General features: G+C 59.6%; 1 protein-coding gene across 2 annotated transcripts in view; it reads left to right on the top strand.

Moving 5' to 3' along the window:
• PIAS4 (protein inhibitor of activated STAT 4) overlaps positions 1-21,772 on the top strand; it is a 23,920-nt gene extending 2,148 nt beyond the window's left edge. Inside the window, exons 1-11 of one of the 2 annotated variants that reach the window (XM_024745917.1) lie at positions 337-428; positions 2,775-3,201; positions 14,242-14,326; positions 15,036-15,077; positions 15,344-15,434; positions 15,547-15,675; positions 15,770-15,875; positions 18,468-18,541; positions 18,632-18,792; positions 20,817-20,947; positions 21,269-21,772. In XM_024745917.1, the coding sequence (XP_024601685.1) occupies positions 354-428; positions 2,775-3,201; positions 14,242-14,326; positions 15,036-15,077; positions 15,344-15,434; positions 15,547-15,675; positions 15,770-15,875; positions 18,468-18,541; positions 18,632-18,792; positions 20,817-20,947; positions 21,269-21,537 (1,590 nt within the window). In that variant the 5' untranslated portion in view covers positions 337-353 and the 3' untranslated portion in view covers positions 21,538-21,772. Of the gene's footprint in view, positions 1-336; positions 429-2,774; positions 3,202-14,241; positions 14,327-15,035; positions 15,078-15,343; positions 15,435-15,546; positions 15,676-15,769; positions 15,876-18,467; positions 18,542-18,631; positions 18,793-20,816; positions 20,948-21,268 lie in introns of those variants that run through there. The other variant, XM_024745918.1, reaches the window with a different exon arrangement.
• Positions 21,773-22,006: the final 234 nt, after the last annotated feature.

The raw sequence follows: 22,006 nt of genomic DNA, 5'->3' as shown, positions 1-22,006 counted from the left end.
GGGGTGGGGAGTGGTCTGGGAACTCCCTGAGAGGCTGTGTAGCATTCTGCACGGAGCTCTTAGTTCCTGGAGAGGCAGCCCTGTTAAGTTCAGCGCAGCTGCTGTTTCTCCACACGGCTCCGAAGGAGCCCAGAGTTGAGGCTCTGGAAGCCGTTGGGGCCTGGCGCTGTTTATAAACACAGATCTGAGGGGCAGGCAGGTCAGGATGAATCCACGGCAGGAAGTGGTCTGCGCAGCACTTGGGGCTTCTTCCTGAACGTTTGCACCCTGCTTGCGCGGCCCCCCCTCCCTTCCAGTGTCAAGGGCAGGCTCCTCGGTGGTGGCAGCTGCTGAGAAATCCGAGTCATGAACATATGGCAGCTCAAGGGGTGTGCCCCGGGATGCGCGTGCATGAGGCGGCTCCGCATGGCCCCAACCTGGTGGAAGGGGTAGGTAGGGGCAGGGGCTCCCAGGGGCAGGAAGATGTGCTGTGGTCAGACTCCGAAAGGCCAGGCCCACCTGCCTTTGGCTCCATGGTGGGCGGTCAGCTTCCATATGACATTGCCTCCCCCCTGGAGCGCCTTGGGGCTCTTCCAGAAGAAACATCTTGTCTGCAAGCCTTTCTTCTCTGTTCAAGGTAGGAAGTCAGGCCGAGGGAGGCGAAGCCTCTTTGTTTTCAAAAGTGTTCAGACTCTTGGAGGGCCAGCAGACTGCTAGGCCCCCAAGCAGCGGGTGTGCTGGGGAGTGAGGGGCTCCCAGGCAGCTGGGTGTGAGTGGAAGTAAGCAGCCTCAGGAGCCCGATGGCCCCGAGTCCAAATACCGCTAGCCCTGCCACGGATGCACGGGGAGGCCTTGGGCCAGCTGCTTGCCTCTCAGAGCCTCAGTTTTCTCACCTGTGTAATGGGCACCAGTCCTTGTGAGATTAGTGACCATGAAGGCCCTTGTGCTTGGCATTGCTGGGCGCTCTCCGTCTGCAGTGCAGGAGTAGGAGGAAGACCCTGCAGCAGGAAAAGCCTCCCCCTCTAAGCTTTGCAGGCAGGATGGGGCCTCCCCGCACCTTTGTCTGTGTCACGTTGGGCCCGTCAGACCCCTCTGCCATCAGCAGGAGCCTGGCGCCGTACAGCTGGAAAGAACATTAGAGTTCCCATCTTGTCCAAAATGCAGAGAAGCCTGACAGCAGACCCAGGGTCATCTGGAAACCTAGGGCAGGGTCTGGGCTTGAACCTAGGGCTCCTGACTCCTGGAGCCACCATCAGATTCCACAGCTCACTCTTTGACAGCCCGGAAACAGCAGCGCCTTGTGGCACGTAACCAGCCTGGCAGGGGGTCCCGCCCACCTCTGACCATCAGACTTTTTCTAGTTGAGTTTAAGTGATTTATTGGTTTCTTTGGGTGCTGTCCTGTCCCAGGCTCACCAGCTTTCCATGTCCACTGTCATCGCTTGTACTTTCTCTTTCTCCATCCCCCCCCCCCGAAGTGTCTTTTTCCCACCACATTTCACTCATCACAGGTCAGCTTCAGGGTTTGGCACGGGTGGCCCCCATACCCCGCTGGCCCATCCCTCCGGGATGCTTTGCTTATGTAGCTTATCAGGGAGCCCAGAGGGTCACGGAGGGCAGGCCACTGCCGGCCAGTCCCACAGAAAACACTGGGCTCCACTGCTCTCTTGTATTTGGTCTGATTTCGTTGGAGGGGCCCTGCCAGGTAATAGTGGCCAGTCATCACTTTGCCACGGGTCAGTTCATAGCCTCTGTGGCTGCTGGATCCCCGCGCTCCTCTGTTGGGGCTGATCCTGCCCCCCAGGGGACATTTGGTGATGTCTGTGGGACGTTTGTGGTCGTCACGACTGGGGTTTGGGGGAGCTCTGGCATCGAGTGCGTGGGGCTAGGGATGCTGCTCCACACCCCACCGTGCCCGGGATGGCCCCAGTGTCCACAGCACCAAGGGGAGGACGCCTGTGGGGGGGACCAGCAGACGCTTTGATGGCCTCGGCAGCGCTCAGCTGAAATAAGTCGGTGCTGGGGCAGCCTGGTAGAGAGGAGCCACCCCAGCTTCAGAGTATGGTTTGGATCTTGTCTGTAACTGGAGCTCACCCCAGCCTGGTAGGGGTGTTTGAAGGATCACAGTTAAGTGCATAGTCACACGCCCAGCTCAGTTCCCGGCAGGTGAGTCAGTACTAAGCAAGCGGTGGCTACCGTGCTCCAGACCAAAGGGAAAATGTGTTTGTGGCCGACCTTGGTCGAGCGCTCACTCTGCTTTACGTGCATCGCTTCATCTGGTCCTTCCCACATCCCGATGAGGTGGACCCGCCGTCCTCCCTGACGAAGAGGCCTAGGGTCAGAGAGGCCATCAGTGTTCTCAGCTGGAGAGCGACTGAGGCTGTTTATGGAGAAGCAAGATTCCCAGTTCCTGCCCTGGGGATGCTTTCAGGCTTGAAGATGGGAAAAGAGGACCTAAAATAGAAGCAGCTGGGGGTGGGGGGGGGTCAGTCAGACGAGCTTTTGCTGCGTTGGTGATGCTGAGGAAGGTTGGAGGGGGAGGACGGGAGCAGGGCTGAGCGGGGAGGGGGCCCCTCAGGGGAGGGCAAGGTGGCAGCCTGAGCACAGGCATGGAGGTGGGACCAAGCCCGGCCGGTGGGACTGGGGCAGAAGCTGCCGCCGCCTCCTCCTGGGGGCCCCAGGCCAGCCAGCTGCTAGCAGGGTCTCACTTCACTGTCCCCCCAGCTGGCCCAGGCAGTCCCTCACCCTGGCAGCGTGTCCCTCTGAACCTGTGTGTTTGTGGTTGCTCTTCCCCAGAACATGGTGATGAGTTTCCGAGTCTCTGATCTTCAGATGCTCCTGGGTTTTGTCGGCCGGAGTAAGAGCGGACTTAAACACGAACTTGTCACCCGGGCTCTCCAGCTGGTCCAGTTTGACTGTAGTCCCGAGCTGTTTAAGAAGATCAAGGAGCTCTACGAGACACGCTACGCCAAGAAGAGCTCGGAGCCCGTGCCGCAGCCCCACCGGCCCTTGGACCCCCTGACCATGCACTCCACCTACGACCGGGCCAGCTCGGTGCCCAGGACTCCCCTCACGGGCCCCAACATTGACTACCCCGTGCTCTACGGGAAGTACTTAAACGGACTCGGACGGTTGCCTGCCAAGACCCTCAAGCCAGAAGTGCGCCTGGTAAAGTTGCCCTTCTTTAACATGTTGGATGAATTGCTGAAGCCCACCGAGCTGGGTAAGTCCCCGCCGCCCCTGGGGGTGGCCCCACCTTCTGAGTTCTTCCAGCGCCCAAGGCCAGCCAAGCAGCCAACCCAGAGCATTTTCTGGGGAGCAGCAAGGGCCGAGGGGCTGAGGGGGGCTTGTCCCTCCCAGGAAGCACAGGGGCCACCTTGGGGTCCTTGAATTAGTAACCTGTTGCCATGTAACAAGTTACCCCAGATCCCAGTGGCTCGAAACAGCCGACACCTCAGTTTCTGAAGGTCAGAACTCGGGAGCGGCCTGGCTGGGTGGTTCTGGCTTGGGGTCGCTTAGGGGAGTCACAGTCCACCTGTCGGCTGGGGGGCTGCCTAATCAGTAGGCTTGACTGGGGCTGGGGGCAGGGCGCTTACTCACGTGGTTGCCAGCTGCTGGCTGGAAACCCCACTTCTTGCCCCCTGGGCCTCTGGGGGCTGATTGAGTGTCCTCCCAGCATGGTGTGGTGGCTTGCTTCCCCCGGAACCATGATTGGGGCAGGGGGGGCTGCGGTGGAAAGAGGGAGAGAGAAAGCATGTGCACCTGTGTGAGTGCATGACCCCACTGGAAGCTGAGGGCTCTCTCGCAGCCTCAGCTTGGAAGTGGCATATCTTCGCTTCTGCCACATTCCACTGGTCAGAGGAACCAACCATGGTGCAACGTGGGCGAGGGCTCCACCATGCTGGACCACCAGGAGGCGGGGGCACTGGAGGCCACCCGCAAGGCTGGCTTCTGTGGTCTTACTCCTGGTGGCGAAGGGGCTGGAGGTTCGACCTTCCCTCCCGCCCCCTGCGGAAGGCTGTTTCCTAGTAGGTAGCCTGCGGGAGTGACCTCGGTCAGCGGGTTCAGGCCTGTCAATACAGGCCGGCCCGTCAGCACATGGCCAGGTGTGCCTCTGAGAGGCGGGGTGCCGCGCGGATAGAGGAGATGATGCTGGGGAACCTTGTCCTCGTTTCTCTGTCCCTTACGTTGACTGAGGGACAGGCCTGCTGTGTATCAGGCCTGTAGCAGCCCCCTCCCACCCTGATGACAGGGCTGGGAGTGGGTGTCAGCCTGGACTCAGCCTCAGATGCTGCCCTGAGCTCTGGGGCCAGGACACCAACCAGCCACAGCTTCCTGGGCCTCCAGGGCTCCAGAGAGCGAGTGGAATGCGGTGGGGCTTCTGTCACCCCTCAGGTTTTACCAGGTGCCTGAGTGTTCCTGGAGACCCCTCCTGCGACTCATCACCCACCCAGTCACACAGCATATACCTGAGCACCTGCTGGGTGGGCAGCCATCAGGGGGTGCAGCAGGGAGCAGACAGAGCCCCCCACCCTTGTGGAGGTTCACTTCTAGCACCCCTTGTTCAGAGCCTCGGGGTGCCCCCAGCCTACCCACGCTGTGGGTCCTGCCGCCCGTCACAGTAGGCCCTGGTTGTGAGTCGGTCCCTGTGTGCTGTGGCCGAGGTCACGGTCCCTCCACGCCCCCACCCACCGTGCCCTTGGCCACGCGGCTCAGTCCCTCCCAACCGTGCTGACCCAGCAGCCTGCCTTGATCGTCCAGGGGGCCCTTGTCTGCACACAGGCTTTAGCTCCAGCCCCGGGTGCTCCTACTGGCCCCCTCTGTCCTGCCCCGGGTGGGGGGTGGGGGAGGGATGGCGGCTCTCTCTGAGGGCTTGTGGCTCCAGGTGAGGCTGTAGGAGGTGGAGGAACGCGCTTCAAGTGCTCCTGGCCCTGGGGTCTGAGGCCCCACACTCTGGCCTGGGGCTCCGCCCTCGCCTGCCTTCTCTCTGACCCCAGGAGGGGTTTCTCGCCAGCCCCCAGGTGGGAGGCAGGTTGGCTCACCAGCACCTATCGTGGGGGTGACATGGCAGCACTGGGGACCCAGGGCCCCTTCCCGAGTTTCTCCAAGATGACCTTCCCTGTCTCTGCTCCCGCAACCTCTCTCTAGATGCCAGGACCCATCCCCCTGCCCCCTCCCAACCTCCCCAGACCTCCCACCCTGCCTGCAGGCTTTGGAGTCTCAGGCCTGGCTGGCTGGCTGGTTCTGGAGGTCGAGCTGAAGATTCAGACTCCTTCCTAAGGACTCGAGCACGATTTTATATCAGGGAGGCTGCAAGGTGGGCTTGGGAGACTACAAGGTGGCCTTGGCGCTGGGCGGGGGCCTGGGACTGGAGGTGACTTTGAACTCAGGGCCGGCAGCCTCCCTCCCCTGCCTGGACCATGGGCTTCCTTCCTGCCTGCAAACATGCAACCATTCCCGCCCCACAATGCATCACTTTGCCCTGAGCCCCCAGGGACCCCAGTCACCTGATCTCCGGGAGAGTCTGCTCCCCTGTCTACACCAGGAATCACTTTGCTCTTGGCTTAGAACAAAGAGGCCAACCCCACCCTGCCTTTGCTCCCACCCACTCCCCTGCCCCTCTCCCAGGATGTACCCTTTTCCTGAGACTCCCATCTCCTCAGGGACTCCCCGGGGGCTGCCCGGGTTCCTGGGGGAGGCCTCATCGAGCGCTGGCGGTGGCCCTGAAGCCATCTGGTCCCTGCTGTTCCAGCACCGGCAGTTCTGTCCGCCCACCCCTCACCCTGGGCGCCTCCCCACAGGGAGTTCTGCAGCACTGGCATTGCCAGGAGCCACCTCAGGAGGCTCTAGCCAGCTTCCCCTCCCCCTCACCCCTGGTCATGCCCTGCTGACCAAAACGAGGCCCAAACAGTCTGGTCCTATTTCCCCGGAAGAGCCGCAGGCAGGCTCTGGGATGGAGACCGCGCCAGGCAGACAGGAGACATAAATCACGTGGAGGGGAATGTTCTGGTTGGGGGAGGGGAGGGGAATAATAGAGCCACAGACAGGGAGCTGGAAGGACCTTGGGAGAAAGATGATCCACTCCAGCGGGGGCTGGGGGTTGGCACCCAGAAAGGTCAGGAGACTAGCCCAAGGTCACACGGCATCCTGAGGGAAGGGACTCCGGGGCCGCGTGCTCAGCCATCTTCCCTCCTCTGACCCCCTCTCTGCGCCATTGGCACCTTGCTTCCCTGTGGGAAAGCCCTGGTACTGAACCACATGAAGGTTCTGGACCTCAGGCCTCTTCTCAGAACAGGGAGCCCAGCCATCTGGGCCAGGCACCCCGGGGGCAGAGGCACTTGCTGCTCACCCACAGCAGAACTCAGAGGGACCGGGGATGCAGTCTCGGGTCCAGCACTGCTGCTTGGGGCTCAACCCTCTTATGGCTGGAGGATCCCCTAAGCCTGGCCACTTGGGGTGTCAGCAGGCAGAGGCTGAGTGTCCGCTCTGGGAGGCCCAGACCTCAGGGCCAGGGAGCGTGGGGGAGACGAGGTACCATCATGAGACTCACCACGGGCAGAAGGAAGGAGATGCGACCTGTCCCACCGCTGCTCCCCGAGGCTCCCGGCGTCCTGTGGCCAGCGCCTTGCGGGCTGGGACCACTCCCGTGGCCCAGCAGGGTGAGCAAGCTGCCCCCCAGTTCTCCTTATGCTCCAGGACGTAGTCGGCGCTGACGCTGGTGGAGAGCCACTGGTCGAGCCCTGTCCCCACTGGGCAGGGCCAGTGTATCAATACGTCCCTCATTCAGGCTCCGAGCCCTTTGGCTCGTATTGCCCAAGCAAGGTAGTGGGGTCCCTGGCCTGGCGAGTTTTGCCAGGAAGGTGCCCTAGAGGTGATTAAACGGTGACAGGCGAGGATGGCAGGAAGCTGTCAGTACCAGGAGCCCCTTATTGTGCATTTGTGGGGAGGTGGCAGTCAGGAAACCTTCCTGGAGGAGGTCACAATCCCATTGAGACCCAAGGGATAAGTAGCAATCAAGCCGGACAAAGGGGGTGGGTGGGTGAGTGTGTTCCAGGCAGAGGCCCGGTGGTGAGAGAGCTCATGAATGGAGGCCATTGTGACCAGAGTGTGGTGTGCCGCAGGCTGGGGAAGGGAGAGTGGCCTGGACGTGGGTGGCAGAGGCCAGAAAAACCAAGATCGCTGGGGCATGGGGAACGGTGGTGGCCGACTGGGCTGTCCTGAGGGCTTCCCAGGTCTTGTTCTTTCGCATCCTTTCTGAGGTGGATAATACCCCTGCGGCAGGCCTGCCTGCCGCCCCACAGCCCAGCGTGGTACCCACCAGGCCCATGGGCTGTCTGTGGCATCCAGGGGCAGGTGGCCTGACCCACTGGGCTGGCTGGGCCTCCCCTGCCCATGGTGGTGGGAGGGGCTCCATCAGCTCTGCAGCAGGTGGGTGCCTTGGGGAGCACCCAGCATTACCTGTGAGGGGACCCTCAGGTGGGCGTGTAGGTTGTCCCAGGTGAGGCCTCCAGCCCACCCCAAGTCCTGCCAGAGGTGGCTCACCTCCACCTGCTGTGATCCCCCGACTTTGTGCCCGCCCCTGGCTTTAATCTGCCCAACCTCCTTCCTGGTGTCTTCCCCACACACTTTACCCCCAGCAGCCAGAGGAAGCTTTTATTTTTCTTAATTTAAAAAAATTTTTTAAGATGATTACTTTTTTTTTTAGTATTTAATTTTTTTATTTGGCTGCGCTGGGTCTTAGTTGCGGCACGCGGGCTCTTAGTTGTGGCATGTGGGATCTAGTTCCCTGAACAGGGATCAAACTCGGGCCCCCTGCATTGCAAGCGTGGAGTCTTAGCCACTGGACCACCAGGGAAGTCCCCGGAGGAAGCTTTTAGAATAGCAGGCTGGTAACGTTCCTCCTCCCTCCCCTCACCTCCTCTCTCTCTCGCCTGGCCTAACCCTAACCCTAACCCTCGCTTACTCTGCTCCAGCTTTCTCCAGCACTCCGGGCTTGGTCCTGCCCCAGGGCCTTTGCATGTGCTGTTCCTTCTGTCTGTCACACTCTTCCCCAGACACCCACATGGCCCTCCCTGCCCCATCATCGCCTGATCTACAGCTCATCTCCCTCACCTCCTTACCACTCTCTCCTCCTCTGGGGCCTTGCTCCCAGCCCTGGCATTGTTGATCGCCTGGGACTGGCTTGTTCCCCACTGCATCCAGAGGACAGAGTGAGGTGGAGGTAGGTGAGCAAAGTCTTGGAGATGAGGAGCAGCCTGAAGGCTACAGTGAGAAAGACATTGAGTCATTCCTTCAGTGCTTGTTCCTCCCATAACCCCAAGAGCAGGAAGTCCGGGTTCCTCGCCCCGTGAGTGGAGGAGCTGGGATTCGAACCCAGAGCCCTTATTTGGGGCTTGTACCCGTCCGCCCCCTCCTGTTGTGAGGCCCCTGCGCCCAGCCTGGGGCACCTGTTTTCCTGCCTCCTCCAGGACGCCCCGGCCATCACCACTGGGGCCAGGCCTCAGCCTGGAGGAGGGGGCCTCGGGGGCCCAGGGGCAGGAGCTGCCCGCCGAAGGGCTTCAGGCCAATGGGAGGAAGTCCCTGCTGATCAAATTCTCTTATTTTTTTAAATTAGAAAAAAATTATTTTTTATTTATTTATTTGGTTGCGCCGGGTCTCAGTTGCGGCAGGCAGGGGCTCCTGAGTTGCGGCATGCATACTCGTAGTTGCAGCGTGTATGTGGGATATAGTTCCCTGACCAGGGATCGAACCCAAGCCCCCTGCATTGGGAACACAGAATCTTAACCACCGCGCCACCAGAAGTCCCCCGATCGAATTCTTAAAATGTCCTTTTCTTTCTATTTAAACTTTTGTAAAAATATGTGTTCATCATAGAACACACTGGTTAACAGCGATGAAGTCACACGCTTGTTCTTGCCGCTGCTGCCTTCTGTCTGCGTGTGCAACCTCGGATGTGTGGTGTGTCCTGACTTCTGGTTTGTCAGAACACCCCGCCCCCCACCCCAGTATGTGGTGAGCACCTGCTGAGGTCATTAAATACTCGTCCCTGGTGACAGTTTGCAAGGCTGCCTGGCAGCCGCCTGCGTGTGCCAGGCCCTCTTTCGGGGTCTCGGATTGAGCCTGTGGGCTGAGTCCCTGGTCCACTGGCTCCTCCTGGGATTCCAGCTCCCTGAGGACCTTGGGGCAGGGGTTCTCCCTTTAGTCCCGGAGAGGCATTGAGGCTGAGGCCTTTGGGTGTGCTTGGGGCTGGGAGGGCGTGTACCTCATCCCAGCTGCCAAGCCGCCTGGTGGGGGACCCCCATGGCCACCCTGCTGTGCAGCATGGGTGACAGGAGAGGTAGTTTTGGTTCTGTGTCCACGATGAACCAAAGACATGGGAAAATTGTGTTAATTCTTAGGAGGTGAGGGTTTGGGAGAAAAATGGAGCCTGGAAGGAGGTTGGGAGTGCCCGTGTCGCTGGTGGGTTGGGGTGGAGGGTGCAGTTTTTAGATACAAGCACTCGGGGAAGGCTTCATTCCAGTGGCATTTGCACAGGCTTAAAACACACCAGGGCTGTGTAGATGGTTGGGGGAGGAATGTTCTGGAAGAGGGGATGGCGAGTGCAAAGGCCCCGAGGTATGTTCTTGGCAGGTGGGGAGCACAAGGAGGCGCCCAGGGTGGCTGCGGTGAAATCAAGGCTACCAGGGCTGGGGACAGAGCTTCCCCCGAAGCCCAGAGCTGGGGGGAGCCAGGAGACCGGCAAGGGGTCTTCCTACTGATCAGATGAGCACTGGGGGCGAAGGGACCTCCCTGGGCGCGTTCGGAAATCCTCAACAACGGGATTGGCCAAGGGAGCTGATAGTGGGGGTGAGGGTGAGGGTCACGGACTCCGCCCGAATCTCAGCCCTGAAAGCTGGAAGGGTGGGGCTGCCACTGGTGGTAGATGGCCCAGGTCCGGGTTTGGGGGACCCCTGCCCGCTGTGTCCCAGCTGAGCTGGCAGCTGGCCTCCCACCGGCCACTTGGCTTCCTGGGGGAACAGTCGGCCGCCCCAGGCTGATGGCACAGCAGAAAATCGGGATTCGGAATGCATCCCCTGCCTCTGCAGCAGGCTCACCTAGAAATAGGAGTCCTTCCGGGAAAGGGACTCCGCAGCCAGTTCTTCGGCAACGCCTCTCGCGGTTTCTGCAGGAAGAGCTCCTTGGCTGGCGGGTGCACCGTCCCCTCCCCTGCCTCCCAGGGGACTCTGTGGTGTGGGGGAGTATTTTTTTTGGGGGGTGAGTATTTTTGACACGCCCCCCCCCAGGCTTGGAGGCCCAGCTCAGATGTTGTGAGACCCCCTCCCCCCATAAATAATTGCCCGGGGCTCTTCGGGCAGGTATGGGCGCATCTGCAGGTAGCCTACGTTCACCCCAGCCCTCCAGTTAGCCGGCCCTTCTCAAGGGCCCCAACCGGGTCTCCGGAGGGACCAGCCCTCCCTCCACAACGAGCAGGAACTGGCGGCAGCAGCGTGGCGGTTTCAGCAGCCACCTCTTCCTGAGCGCCAGCTCCGGCCCGGCACTGTGAACCCCGAGAAACTGGTCCCTTGCGTGGAGGGCGCACAGGCTTGGGTGGGGATGGGGGCGTGGCTGAGCAGAGCTAGGGTATGAACCCCGGCCTGGGAGCTCTGGTTTCTGAGCCCGAGCTGCTTTTAAATTCAAATTGTGTTTGCTTTTTAAATAGCCTACCCGAGGCTGCGCTTTGGAATTCAGAAGGTTGTGAAGCAGGGGTGGGCCGACCAGGCCTGGGCCCAGCCCCAGGGCTCCCTATTGTCAGCCCCCAACCCGGGCCGCGCCAGGCGGGCGTGTGCTCGCCCTCACCGGCCGCTTTCATGGTACAAGGCAGAGTGGGGACGTAGAGGCAGAAACAGTGTGGCTTGCCGAGCTGAAAATATTTACACTCCAGCCCTTTGTAGGGACAGTTTGCCCACCCTAAAGGGTTTGTAGTATAAAAAGAGCAGACGCCTTACCTCTCCCGGCTCCAGGGCTGCGGTAGTGGCCACTTCTGGCACCCACCCCCCCCAGAGGCGGCTCTTGCACAGACCCCCTCCTTGGTTTTGGTTACACAAGTAGCAGCCTGAGGTACACACTGCTCTGCACCTGCTCTTTCCACTTAAAACCATCTTGGGGATTAGTCTCTGTCGGAGCACAAAGAGCTGCTTAATTCGTGACTCCCTGTGTTCGTGGGAGCATAGTATTCCTCCACATGGGGCCTGGAGCCGATCTTCCTTTTTTGGCTGCGCCAGGTCTTAGTTGCAGCACACAGGATCTTTGTTGCGTCATGTGGACTCTTAGTTGCGGCATCCGGGGTCTAGTTCCCTGACCAGGGATCGAACCCGGACCCCCTGCATTGGGAGCACGGAGGCTTAACCACTGGACTGCCAGGGAAGTCCCTTGTTTAGTTTTGGTAGGGATTTTTTTTTTGGTTTTGGTTTTGGTTTTTTTTTTGGCTTCATCAGATTTATTTTTAAGTTGAAGTATGATTGCTTACAATCCAATATTAATTCCGGGTACAACACAGTGACTTGATATTTTTATTTGTTACAGAATGATCACCACTTCTCAGTGTAGTTTTAAAATTTTAAACATTGAGGTATAGTTTACATACAACGAAATCCACAGATATTTAGTGCGTAACTTGAGTTTTAGAGAATGCATGTGACCGAGTAACCCCAATGCCACCAAATACAGAACATTTCCATCACCGTTAAGTTCCCAAGGGGCCCCCCTCCCAGGCAGTCCTTGCCTTCCCCCGACCCCCAGAGGCCACCTCTCTTCTGAGTTCTATCACCATAGATTAGTTTTGCCTGTTCAGGAAGGTGGTATAAATGCACACGCAGCATGTACTTCTCTGTGTCTGCCTTCTTTGGCTCAGCTTTGGGGCTTCAGATTCGTTCGTGTCGATGCATGGAGTACAAGCTTTACTGTATGAATGTACCACAGCTTGTCCATTTGTTCTTCCGTTGTGGGGCACTTGGGTTGTTTCCAGTTTAGAGCTGCCAGGAATAAATTAGCCAGGCGTTCTTGCACAGGTCTTTTTGTAGACATACTTCCATTTAATTGGGAAATAGCTACCAGCAGATTGCTGGTTACAGGGTAAGTGTATGTTTAACTTTACTAGTCATTGCCCAACGGTTTTCCAAAGTGTCTGTACCATGTTACAACCACCCCTACCCCCAGCAGAGAGTCCTGGTTGCTCCAGGTCCTTGTCAACACTTGGAATTGTTGGTCTTGTCATTTTAGCCACTTTAAGTGGACGTGTGGAGGTTTTCACCCAATCTTGCATTCCAGTGCCAGATCCCAGGGGCCCTGGCTGTTTGCTAAAATTTTGTTAAGGATTTTTTACATCCACGTTCATGAGGGATATTCAGCTATGTTTTTCCTTTCTTGATGCATTTTTGTCAGGTTTTGGAAGCAGGGTTATGCTGGCCTCATTAAAATGAGTTGAGGGGCTTCCCTGGTGGCACAGCGGTTGAGAGTCTGCCTGCTGATGCAGGGGACACGGGTTCGTGCCCCGGTCCGGGAAGATCCCACATGCCATGGAGCGGCTGGGCCCATGAGCCATGGCCTCTGAGCCTGCGCGTCTGGAGCCTGTGCTCTGCAACGGGAGAGGCCACAACAGTGAGAGGCCCGTGTATGGAAAGAAAGTGAGTTGAGACGTGTCCTTCCTCCTCTAGTTTCTGGAAGAGTTTATTTATTTATTTGTTTTTGGCCATGCCGCACATCTTGCAGGATCTCAGTTCCCTGACCGGGGATTGAACCTGGGCCCCAGTAGTGAAAGCCCAGAATCCTAACCACTAGGCCACCAGGGGACTCCCTGGAAGAGTTTATATAAAGCTTATATGGTTTCTTCCTTAAACATCTGATTGAATCCACCAAGCTGGACCTGCAGTTTCCTTTGTGGAAAGGTTTTTAATTATGAGTTCAGTTTTTTTAACTGATAAAAAGCTTTTCAAACTTTCTATATGTTTTGGTGCCAGTTTTGATAGTTGGCATCTTTGGAAGAGTTTGTTCATTTCATCTAAATTGTCAAATTCATTGGCATGAAGTTACAGCCCCCTATTGAAGGCTTTAGGATCTGTACTGATGTCCACCTTTCATTCATGATAGTTTCTGTTCTCACGATCTTATCATTCAGTCTAGCTAGGTATGTATCAAAGAACTTTGGCTTTGTTGGTTTTCTCTGTTGTTGGCTTTTTGGTTCATTGACTTCCATCTTTATCTTTAATTTTCTCCCTTCTAATGGCTTTGGCTTTTAGTTTGGGCTTCTTTTTCTAGCTTCTTGTGGAGGAAGCATACATCATTCATTTCAAACACTTTCCATTCTTTTTTAATAGAAGCATTTAAAGCTATAGCTTTCCCTCTCACAACTGCTTTAGCTGCCTCTCACAAGTTTTGGAGTATTGTATTTTCTCGTTCAGTTCAGAGTGCTTTCTGATCTCACCTGGGGTTCTTAGTACAGTTATGACTGAGAGTGAAGAGCCAGCTCTTCACTGCCAAGGTCTCCATGCCCGGCAGACTCTCTCCCGACTTCTGCACCCAGTGCTCCATGATGGCGAGCAGGGCTCTGTGCTGTCCCTGCTGCCCTCCTCACACCTCCCGCTGTGAGCCAGGCCAGGCTGCTCTGTGACTCTTATTTTGTGCACTTGGAGGTTCACTGCCGTTTCACTTCCGTATCTCCTTGGCCAACCCGTGAGTGCCAGAGGCAGGACCTTGTTCAACTTGTCCCCATTCCCTCTGGCAGTGCTGTGCTGAGAACTCATTACGTGCGGGGCCTGGGCAGAGTGCTGCATGGTTGGGTACATGGCTCACCAGATGCCCGGAACAGCCCTGGGAGTTGGGGACAGAGTTGTTACTGGCGTCTCACAGACCTGGATAAAGTGGCTGGCCCGAGGGCACGCGGCCTGGTGTGCTGCATCCTGCTGGCCCAGCAAAGCTCTTCTGCCCCCGCCGAGCAGTTCCTGGTCCTCTTGAGTAGATACCTGAGTCCCAGAGGGCTGAAGAGGCTGCTGCTCCCCGAGTGGCCCTCAGTGGGGGACATGGGGGGACGTGAGTGCTCCCTGAACCATGGGCTGTGGTTCTCCTTACCCAGGAAGGGGCAGGATCCCCCAAATACATCCCACCTGGGTGGGGCTCAGCTTCCCGTTTCCTACTTCCCAGTCTGAAGAGGGCCAGGCCTGTAGGAATGACTGTGGTCGGTGCCCTCGCCAGGGAACAGACGTGACCCTGACCCCAGATTTGTCTCCAGTTCCACAGAATAACGAGAAGCTTCAGGAGAGCCCGTGCATCTTTGCCTTGACGCCCAGACAGGTGGAGCTGATCCGGAACTCCAGGTGCGCTGTGCCCGCCCCCTGCCCGCCTCTGTGGCAGCCCAGGGCAGCCTTCGCCAGGCCCGCAGCAGACCCTGGGCTCAGCATGGTGGGGAAGGGTGGCCCCCACCCCGTGCTCATGGCCCGCGCGTTCTCACCACCTTTGACCCACAGCCCCAAGGTGGGCCAATCGTCCCCCTTTAACAGGGTCCCCCCCTCACTGCTCCGGACATCAGGGTCGGGGCACGTTCTCTGTGGAGTGTGGAGCAGCATCCCTGCCCCCTACCCCCTTGACGCCAGGAGCACCCCAGTCGTGGCCACCACAGATGTCCCCAGACATCCCCAGTGTCCCCTGGGGGCAGAGCTGCACCCGGTGAGCAGATGAGGGATGCAGGCTGGTTGCAGGGCTCTGACTCTGCTCTCTGAGGCCTTCAATCTCCAGCTGTGATAGAAGTCACCATTAGGGTTGCCATTCCTCGGGCACAAGGCCCACACCCACCAACCCTCTTACTACCCGTACCAGCCCCCCATTTTCCAGAGAGAGGCGGTCATTTGCCCAAATCACCCATGAGTAAATGTCAGGAGAGAACGCTCTAGGCAGTACCCTTGGCCTTCGGTCGCCATGGGAAGGAAGTAGTGGGTTAGTCCGTCTGGCTGGTCCCCCCAGTGAAGGGTCAGAGGTGGCTGCTGGGTGCTGTCCTGCTATTGACCCTCCCCTCCTCCCCCCGCACAGAGAACTGCAGCCCGGGGTCAAGGCCGTGCAGGTCGTCCTAAGGTAGGCCCAGGTGTGCCCAGGCCCGGGGGTGGGTGGGGACACGACCCTTGCCCACCTTCCGAGAGAGAGAGAGAGAGAGACACACACACACACACACACACCCCAACACACCTCTGCTGTCTGGCCTTGTCCGTGGGTACACCAGCACGCAGCCCCACTCAGGCCAGATACGGGTCCTGTCACCTCCACCCTCGCCCCCCATCTGTCCTCCCCGCCCCTCCCAGCCCGAGGTGCCTGTGGCCCTATGGTCCCTGGTGTCCTTGCAGAATCTGCTATTCAGACACCAGCAGCCCTCAGGAAGACCAGTACCCACCCAACATCGCCGTGAAGGTCAACCACAGCTACTGCTCGGTCCCGGTGAGTGGGCCCCCCAGATCTGCTGCGGGGAGTGAGGCAGAGAGTGCAGAGTGGGGCGGGTGGGACACATGGAACACCTTGTGATGGGCGCAGCTGTGGTGTCTGCTTCCAGGGCTACTACCCCTCGAACAAGCCAGGAGTGGAGCCCAAGAGGCCGTGCCGCCCCATTAACCTCACCCACCTCATGTACCTGTCCTCGGCCACCAACCGCATCACCGTCACCTGGGGGAACTACGGCAAGGTGAGCAGGCCCTGGAACTCCCTCCCTCTGCCCTCCCTCCCCTACCCACCCTGCCTCCATTGGCGCAGCCCTGACTCCCCTCCCCCACCGCCAGAGTTACTCCGTGGCCTTGTACTTGGTGCGGCAACTCACCTCCTCGGAGCTGCTGCAGAGGTTGAAGACCATCGGGGTCAAGCATCCGGAGCTGTGCAAGGCACTGGGTGAGCCCCGGGGCTTTCTGCACTGCTGGGTGGGGCTCCCCACAGTCCCTGGGGGTGGCCATGGCTCCATCACTGCTGACCCAATTTGCTGGGCACAAGGCACAGGCCTGGTCCTCAGGAGCTTGTTGCCTGTCGGGGACCTGGACCTCCCCGGGTCTGGCCATCACCCTGGTGGTTGGGGAGCTCTGGGAGGTCTCTGGAGGATACAGAAGGAGGGGGAGCCAGGCAGCGAACCATCAGTGCAAAGGCCCTGAGGCAGGGATGGGCTGGGTGTGCCGAAAGCCCCCCAGTGAGCTCCGTGAATGGGGCAAGGAGAGCCGGGGTTGGTGGGCGAGGAGCCTTGGAGGGCTTGCGGGGGTGGGGAGAAGACCCCAGGTGATCAGCTTTCCAGGCAGGTGCTTCTGGCGGCTGTGCGGGACCGGGAGGGGGCGGGGGCCAGCGCTCAGCGGGAGTGGAGGATGGATTCCCAGTTGGAGGCACACGTGATGAAGAGGGTCCGCCCCAGAATGCTGAGACCATTGGTTTTTTTTCTTTTTTGTACTTTTAAGAACCAGAAAAAAAGGGGATGGGGATACGCAGAGCATTAAAAAACCCCAGAAGAGCCACACAGACGGGCAGATAGAACCTTCCTGTGTCCTGCCCCGGGGGCTGCCCACCACACAGCGGGGGCTCAGGAGTTCCCTCTCTGGTCGCCTGGAGGCCCTTGCGGGGTGCCTTCTGACTCCATCCTCACTGCGGATCCAAGCAGTGGGGCCTGGCCACGTCCCAGTCTGACCAGTGGGGACACTGAGGCCAGTGTAGCAGAGTTAGGGCTCTGTGACCCCAGGACCTCAGCCTAGGCACCCTGCCCTGCCGCCTGCCTGTTTCCTCAAATGGCCCTTTCTTCGATCCCCCCCCCACACCTGCCCGCTTGGCAGGTTCAGGCATTGGCGCAGGGCTGGGCAGGGCTCATCCAGGCACCCGTGGGCCCCAGGGTGGGGACGGGCATGGGGAGGCCTGGCTTAACTCCTCCGTGACCGGCCTGGAGCCAAGGCCTGGGGCAGTGCAGGGGCCGCGGCAGCATATGTCGCGGCTCATGGGAAGCCCGGGCCCCTGCTGGGGTGGGCAGGGCCTCCCCTCTGAAGCAAGCCCCCAGCTTCCTTCCCACAGCCGGCTCAGGCTGGGCATCGTGCCTGCTGGGTTGCTGTCTGATTGCAGCTGGGAAGTCCTGTTCTCTGTCTCACTTGAACCCTGCCTGCTGCGCGTGCCCTCCCTCTATTAGGTAGAGGAGGACTGAGGCCCTGCTTTGAAGCATGATATGCACTGCACCCGTCCTCAGCTGCCCAGGGTCTTTTTGAGGGGCCAGGGTCTCTGGGTCTACCATTTATCTGCACCTGTTAGCCAGAGATGGGAGCCACAGGGTGACTGAGGACAGTAGGGGTGTTGAGGGGGCGGGAGGACAAGCTGGCAGGTCACCCTCAACCCCGTGTGGGAGGCGAAGGAAGGCTCTCTGGAGGAGGGGACGCAGGCGTTGTATCAAGGAGGGAAGGGCAGTCCCATCATCCAAGACGAGTGCCCTCCACTCTGCAGGGCCTGGGCATAGTCCCGAGCCATCTGGGGATGGAGCTGAACCGCAGCCCCTCTCAGGTTGGTTGGCCAGCCTCCCTGCGCCCCCTGCAGGCCCATCCCCAGGGCTGCAGTGGGCCAGTTTCCTTCCAGGCTTTTTTCCTCCACCTCGTGGGCTCAGCGTGCCGTGGTTTTATGGTGGGTGCCCGCTGTCTTCTGATCTGTTAGAGAAGCAAACTCGGACAGTGCAAGGGAGCTGTGCTCGTGGGCTCACTCCGCCCTCTGAGGGTCCCTGGTGGGGCTCTCCTGGCCTTGGGACGTCCCAGCCTTTGGAGTGGTGCGGGAGGTCCTGGCGGTTTTCATCAGAGCTAACAGTCACAGCAGGTGGCCGACGGCAGCTCTTTGTTGCCTGGATATTTCCAGAAAAGGGCGGTCTTGTTGGGGGGCTGGCCCCCCTCGTTGTGCACCCAGGTTATTGTCAAAAATAAATGTCTGCTGCCGAGGGCTTTTTTTCTTTTTTAGGCTGCTTTGGGTCTTCGTTGCTGCGGGCAGGCTTTCTCTAGTTGCAGCGAGCGGGGGGCTACTCTTCGTTGCGGTGCACGGGCTTCTTATTGCGGTGGCTTCTCTTTGCAGAGCATGGACTCTAGGCACACGGGCTTCAGTAGTTGTGGCACACGGCTCAGTAGTTATGGCTCACGGGCTCTAGAGCGCAGGCTCAGTAGTTGTGGCGCGTGGGCTTAATTGCTCCGCGGCACGTGGGATCTTCCCGGACCAGGGCTTGAACCTGTGTCCCCTGCACTGGCAGGCGGATTCTTAACCAGTGCGCCACCAGGGCTTTTTTTTTTTAACATAGATTTTCCTCGTAGTCCTGGGTCCTGGAGCTAAAGCATGTGCCTCATGGTCCTGGGAGGTGAATATGGGGTGCTCACCGTGTCTAGCTGAGGCGAGGGGTGCTGAGGGTGTTCACTGCTGCCCTCCCGAGCATCTCTGGCTGCTGGGAAAACCTGCCCCTCGGCCCCGCTGACACCGGCCGCCCCTTCCCCACAGTCAAAGAGAAGCTGCGCCTGGACCCCGACAGTGAGATTGCCACCACTGGCGTGCGGGTCTCCCTCATCTGCCCGGTGAGTCAGGGCGCGCAGGTTTGTGGGTGCGGCTGGGTGGACAGTGCTCGTTGCGTGGCTGCTCACACCCATCACCTCCCACCCCCAAAGCTGGTGAAGATGCGGCTGTCGGTGCCCTGCCGCGCGGAGACCTGCGCACACCTGCAGTGCTTCGACGCCGTCTTCTACCTCCAGATGAACGAGAAGAAGCCCACCTGGATGTGTCCGGTGTGTGACAAGCCAGCCCCCTACGACCAGCTCATCATCGATGGGTGAGTCGCTGGGGCACACGGGGGCCCCGCCGCCTGCCAGGCTGTGCTGGGCTTGGCCCCTTGCCTGTCTGGGCCTCTGGAAGGAGGAGAGGGGCCATGCAGCTTCTGAGGCCTCCTGGGGCCTCCGGGCTACCCAGCAGCACCCTGTGGCAGCTCTGCAAGCCCTGGGCTACAGAGGGAGGTGGGTGTCAGCCCTGTGGGACTTGTCAGGGCCTTTGCTGTTTGTGTGGCAATGGCGTAGCTTAGGGTTCAGAAGTGGGGCTCCAGATCCACGAGGTCCACTGTTGCTCCCCACGTCACCTTGCGTTTTGTGAGTCTGTTCCTCCCCCATGTAAAACAGGGACCCGAGAACCCCTAGCTTCCACCCTATTGCACAATTTGGGGAGCTGCTTCTCAAATGGCGTTCAGCAAAGGCTTGGTCACATCCTCCACATAGGAAGGTGAAGGGGACGCACGTCTTCCCAAAACGCTGACCACCTTCTGTTGGGCCCTTTCCTAGGTGACACCAGCGTGCGGCCAGGCTGTCCCCTGAGCCTAACCAGCAGGCCCTCCCTATGCCGCAGGGGGGACAAGGGGAAAAAGGCCATTCTCCCTAAAAGGGAAACTTTGCTCTGGTCTTAAGTTTCCAGAAACTGAGCCCAGCACCTGACTGACTGGCTCCTGCCAGGCGCCAGCCACACCCACTTCTGTCCCCAGAGCCGGGGCTGGGGTAGGGAACCTGGTGGCCCAGGCAGGAGCGGACCATGGGGCAGCCCTTGACCGCTGACTGCATGGCCCCCGCCCACACACAATGGCTGAGGCGCGGCTGCGGTGTGTGCCACGGGGTAGGGGGTAGCCCTGACCTGCAGTGGCCACGTATGAACTATCCCCACGATCGGGCACTCGTCTCCCTCTGGTCACTGCGCTCGAGGTCTCAGAAGCCCTCCTTCCCAGCCGTCCAGGGAGGTGGACCTTGATCATCCTCTCCTTACAGATGAGGAGACAGATTCAGAAGGGGTGGCCACCAGCCCAGGCCCCCAGCTCACAGGTAGCCAGGCAAGGACTTCAAACCCAGTCTGACCAGCTCTGAGCCTGGGTCCCCTCCCTGGAGGAGCTGAGCAGCCACCCCAACGCTGTGCAGCCTTGGGGTGGAGTGAGGAGGCCCCTGGGGCCGGGCACAAGGGCTGGGCCTGAATGGCAGCTCTGTTCCCAGCCTGGCAGCTGTGCAGCTCAGGGCCCGCCTTCCCCCCCACAGGCCTAGAGCAGGTCACTCAGGCCCGGGTGGCGGTAACTGACAGCTCTAGGGACAGATGGGGCTGGGGCTGGGTAGTGTGACTGTGCCCCACATGGACTGCCATTCCATCAGCCCATGCGGCCTGGGTATAGCCAGGGAGGCTTCCTGGGGGAAGGGTCCTTGGGTCGTACATTTATTCCACAAGGCCCTGCCACTTGGTTTCTGGCCCTTAGCTAGGTGGCTTCGGGGTCAAAAGGACTCCATCCCAGACCCTGCCTTCAGGGAACTCCCAGCTGGACGTGTGGGATGGGAGGACCGAGCCAGAGACAGACATTCCTATTGCTTGTGCTCTGCTTGGAGAAGAGGAGCCATAGAGTAGGGCTTTGGAGGGTGAGTAGGAGTTTTCCAGGTGCAAAGTATGTTTCAGGCAGAGCTGTAGTCATACTGTGGTGACCCTCTGCCGTACTATGGCAGAGCTGTATTCATACTATGGTGATGAGGCTGGGAGGGGCCCCGTCTGCCACAGAGGGTGTCCTGGAGAAGGCCTCCCTCCTGTGTGATCATGACTGAGGTGGTCAGAGTCACCTGGAGGCAGGTGCAGTGTTGATGCTGAATGAACGCTGGGGGCTCTGGTGTGTCCCTGCTCCCGGCCTGGCATGGGCCCCCGCCCCGAACCTCAGGTCAGCAGGTGCGGCCAGTGCTGTCCTGAAGCCACTTTTGGAGAGCAGGAAGTGGCTCAGCGAGCATCCCACCCCCAGCCAGGGGAGCAGGGTGGGGCCCAGGAGTCAGCAGGCCCTCCTCCCGCCCCCAGGCTCCTCTCCAAGATCCTGAGCGAGTGCGAGGATGCCGATGAGATCGAGTACCTGGTGGACGGCTCGTGGTGCCCAATCCGTGCCGAGAAGGAGCGCAGCTGCAGCCCCCAGTGCCCCATCCTTGTGCTTGGTGAGGCCTCAGCCGGGCTTTGCCCGAGTTTCTGTTCCCGGAGTTTGCCAATTGCTGAGTTTGACTCTATCCCACCTCGTGGCCTTTTTATCTGAAACGTGACCGTCCCGGTGGAGTTGATCCCCCTGGAGCGGGGCGTCTGAGGTGGTTAGTGAGCACCTGCTGTGTGCCGGGCCTCATCCAGAGCATGGGGGAGCTCCGTCCTCCGTCCTCCGAGGTGTGCTGCTGCGCAAGGCTGTCCCCGCCCCTCGCCGGCCTTGATTTCCTTGCTCTGCGGGTCACCTGCCATCCTGAGCATCTGTCCCTGTCTCTCTTCCGCAGGCACCTCGGATGCTAATGGGCTCCCAACCACCCCCAACGTCAACGGTGGGGGTGGCAGCGCGCTCGGGGGCGCGGGCGGCGGGGGCAGCGCGGCGGGAGGCGTGGAGAACGGGAAGCCAGGAGCTGATGTGGTGGACCTCACGCTGGACAGCTCGTCGTCCTCGGAGGAGGACGAGGACGAGGACGAGGACGAGGAGGACGAGGATGAGGATGGCCCCCGGCCCAAGCGTCGCTGCCCCTTCCAGAAGGGCCTGGTGTCGGCCTGCTGACCGCTGGCCACCGCCGCGACCAGCCGGACACTCGACTTTCCTGGTGCTCACCACGCAGAGGGGCGCAGGCGGGCCTCGGGCACAGCGGGAGGAGTGATTTTTTTTTTTTTTTTCTTTTTATTGTTGTTCATTTTGTTTTTCCACCCCTTTCCCTGGCTCCTGGCACCTGTACCTCTGGACTCTCCTATCGGAGGATTAAAAAAAAAAAAAAAGTAAAACGACAAAAAAAAAAAAAGTCAAAAAAAAAAAAACAAACAAAAATCAAACTTAAAAACAAGACAAGCCACCCACACAGCCGCTTCCCTGGCCGGAGTTGGAGCCCGAAGTCAGAGCCAACCCTGGGAAGGGCGGGTGGGCCCAGGTCGCCGCGCCCCCCGGACGACCATTCCAGCTGGTGCGAGGGACCGGGCGGTGGGGATGCGGGGAGGACAGCCTCTCCCCCGGCAGCAGCCCCCGACTCTGACGTTCG

Source organism: Neophocaena asiaeorientalis, unplaced genomic scaffold, assembly GCF_003031525.2.
Source record: "Neophocaena asiaeorientalis asiaeorientalis breed wild unplaced genomic scaffold, Neophocaena_asiaeorientalis_V1.1 scaffold357, whole genome shotgun sequence".
NCBI lineage: Eukaryota > Metazoa > Chordata > Mammalia > Artiodactyla > Phocoenidae > Neophocaena > Neophocaena asiaeorientalis.
This window is presented reverse-complemented; position numbering and strand designations above follow the sequence as displayed.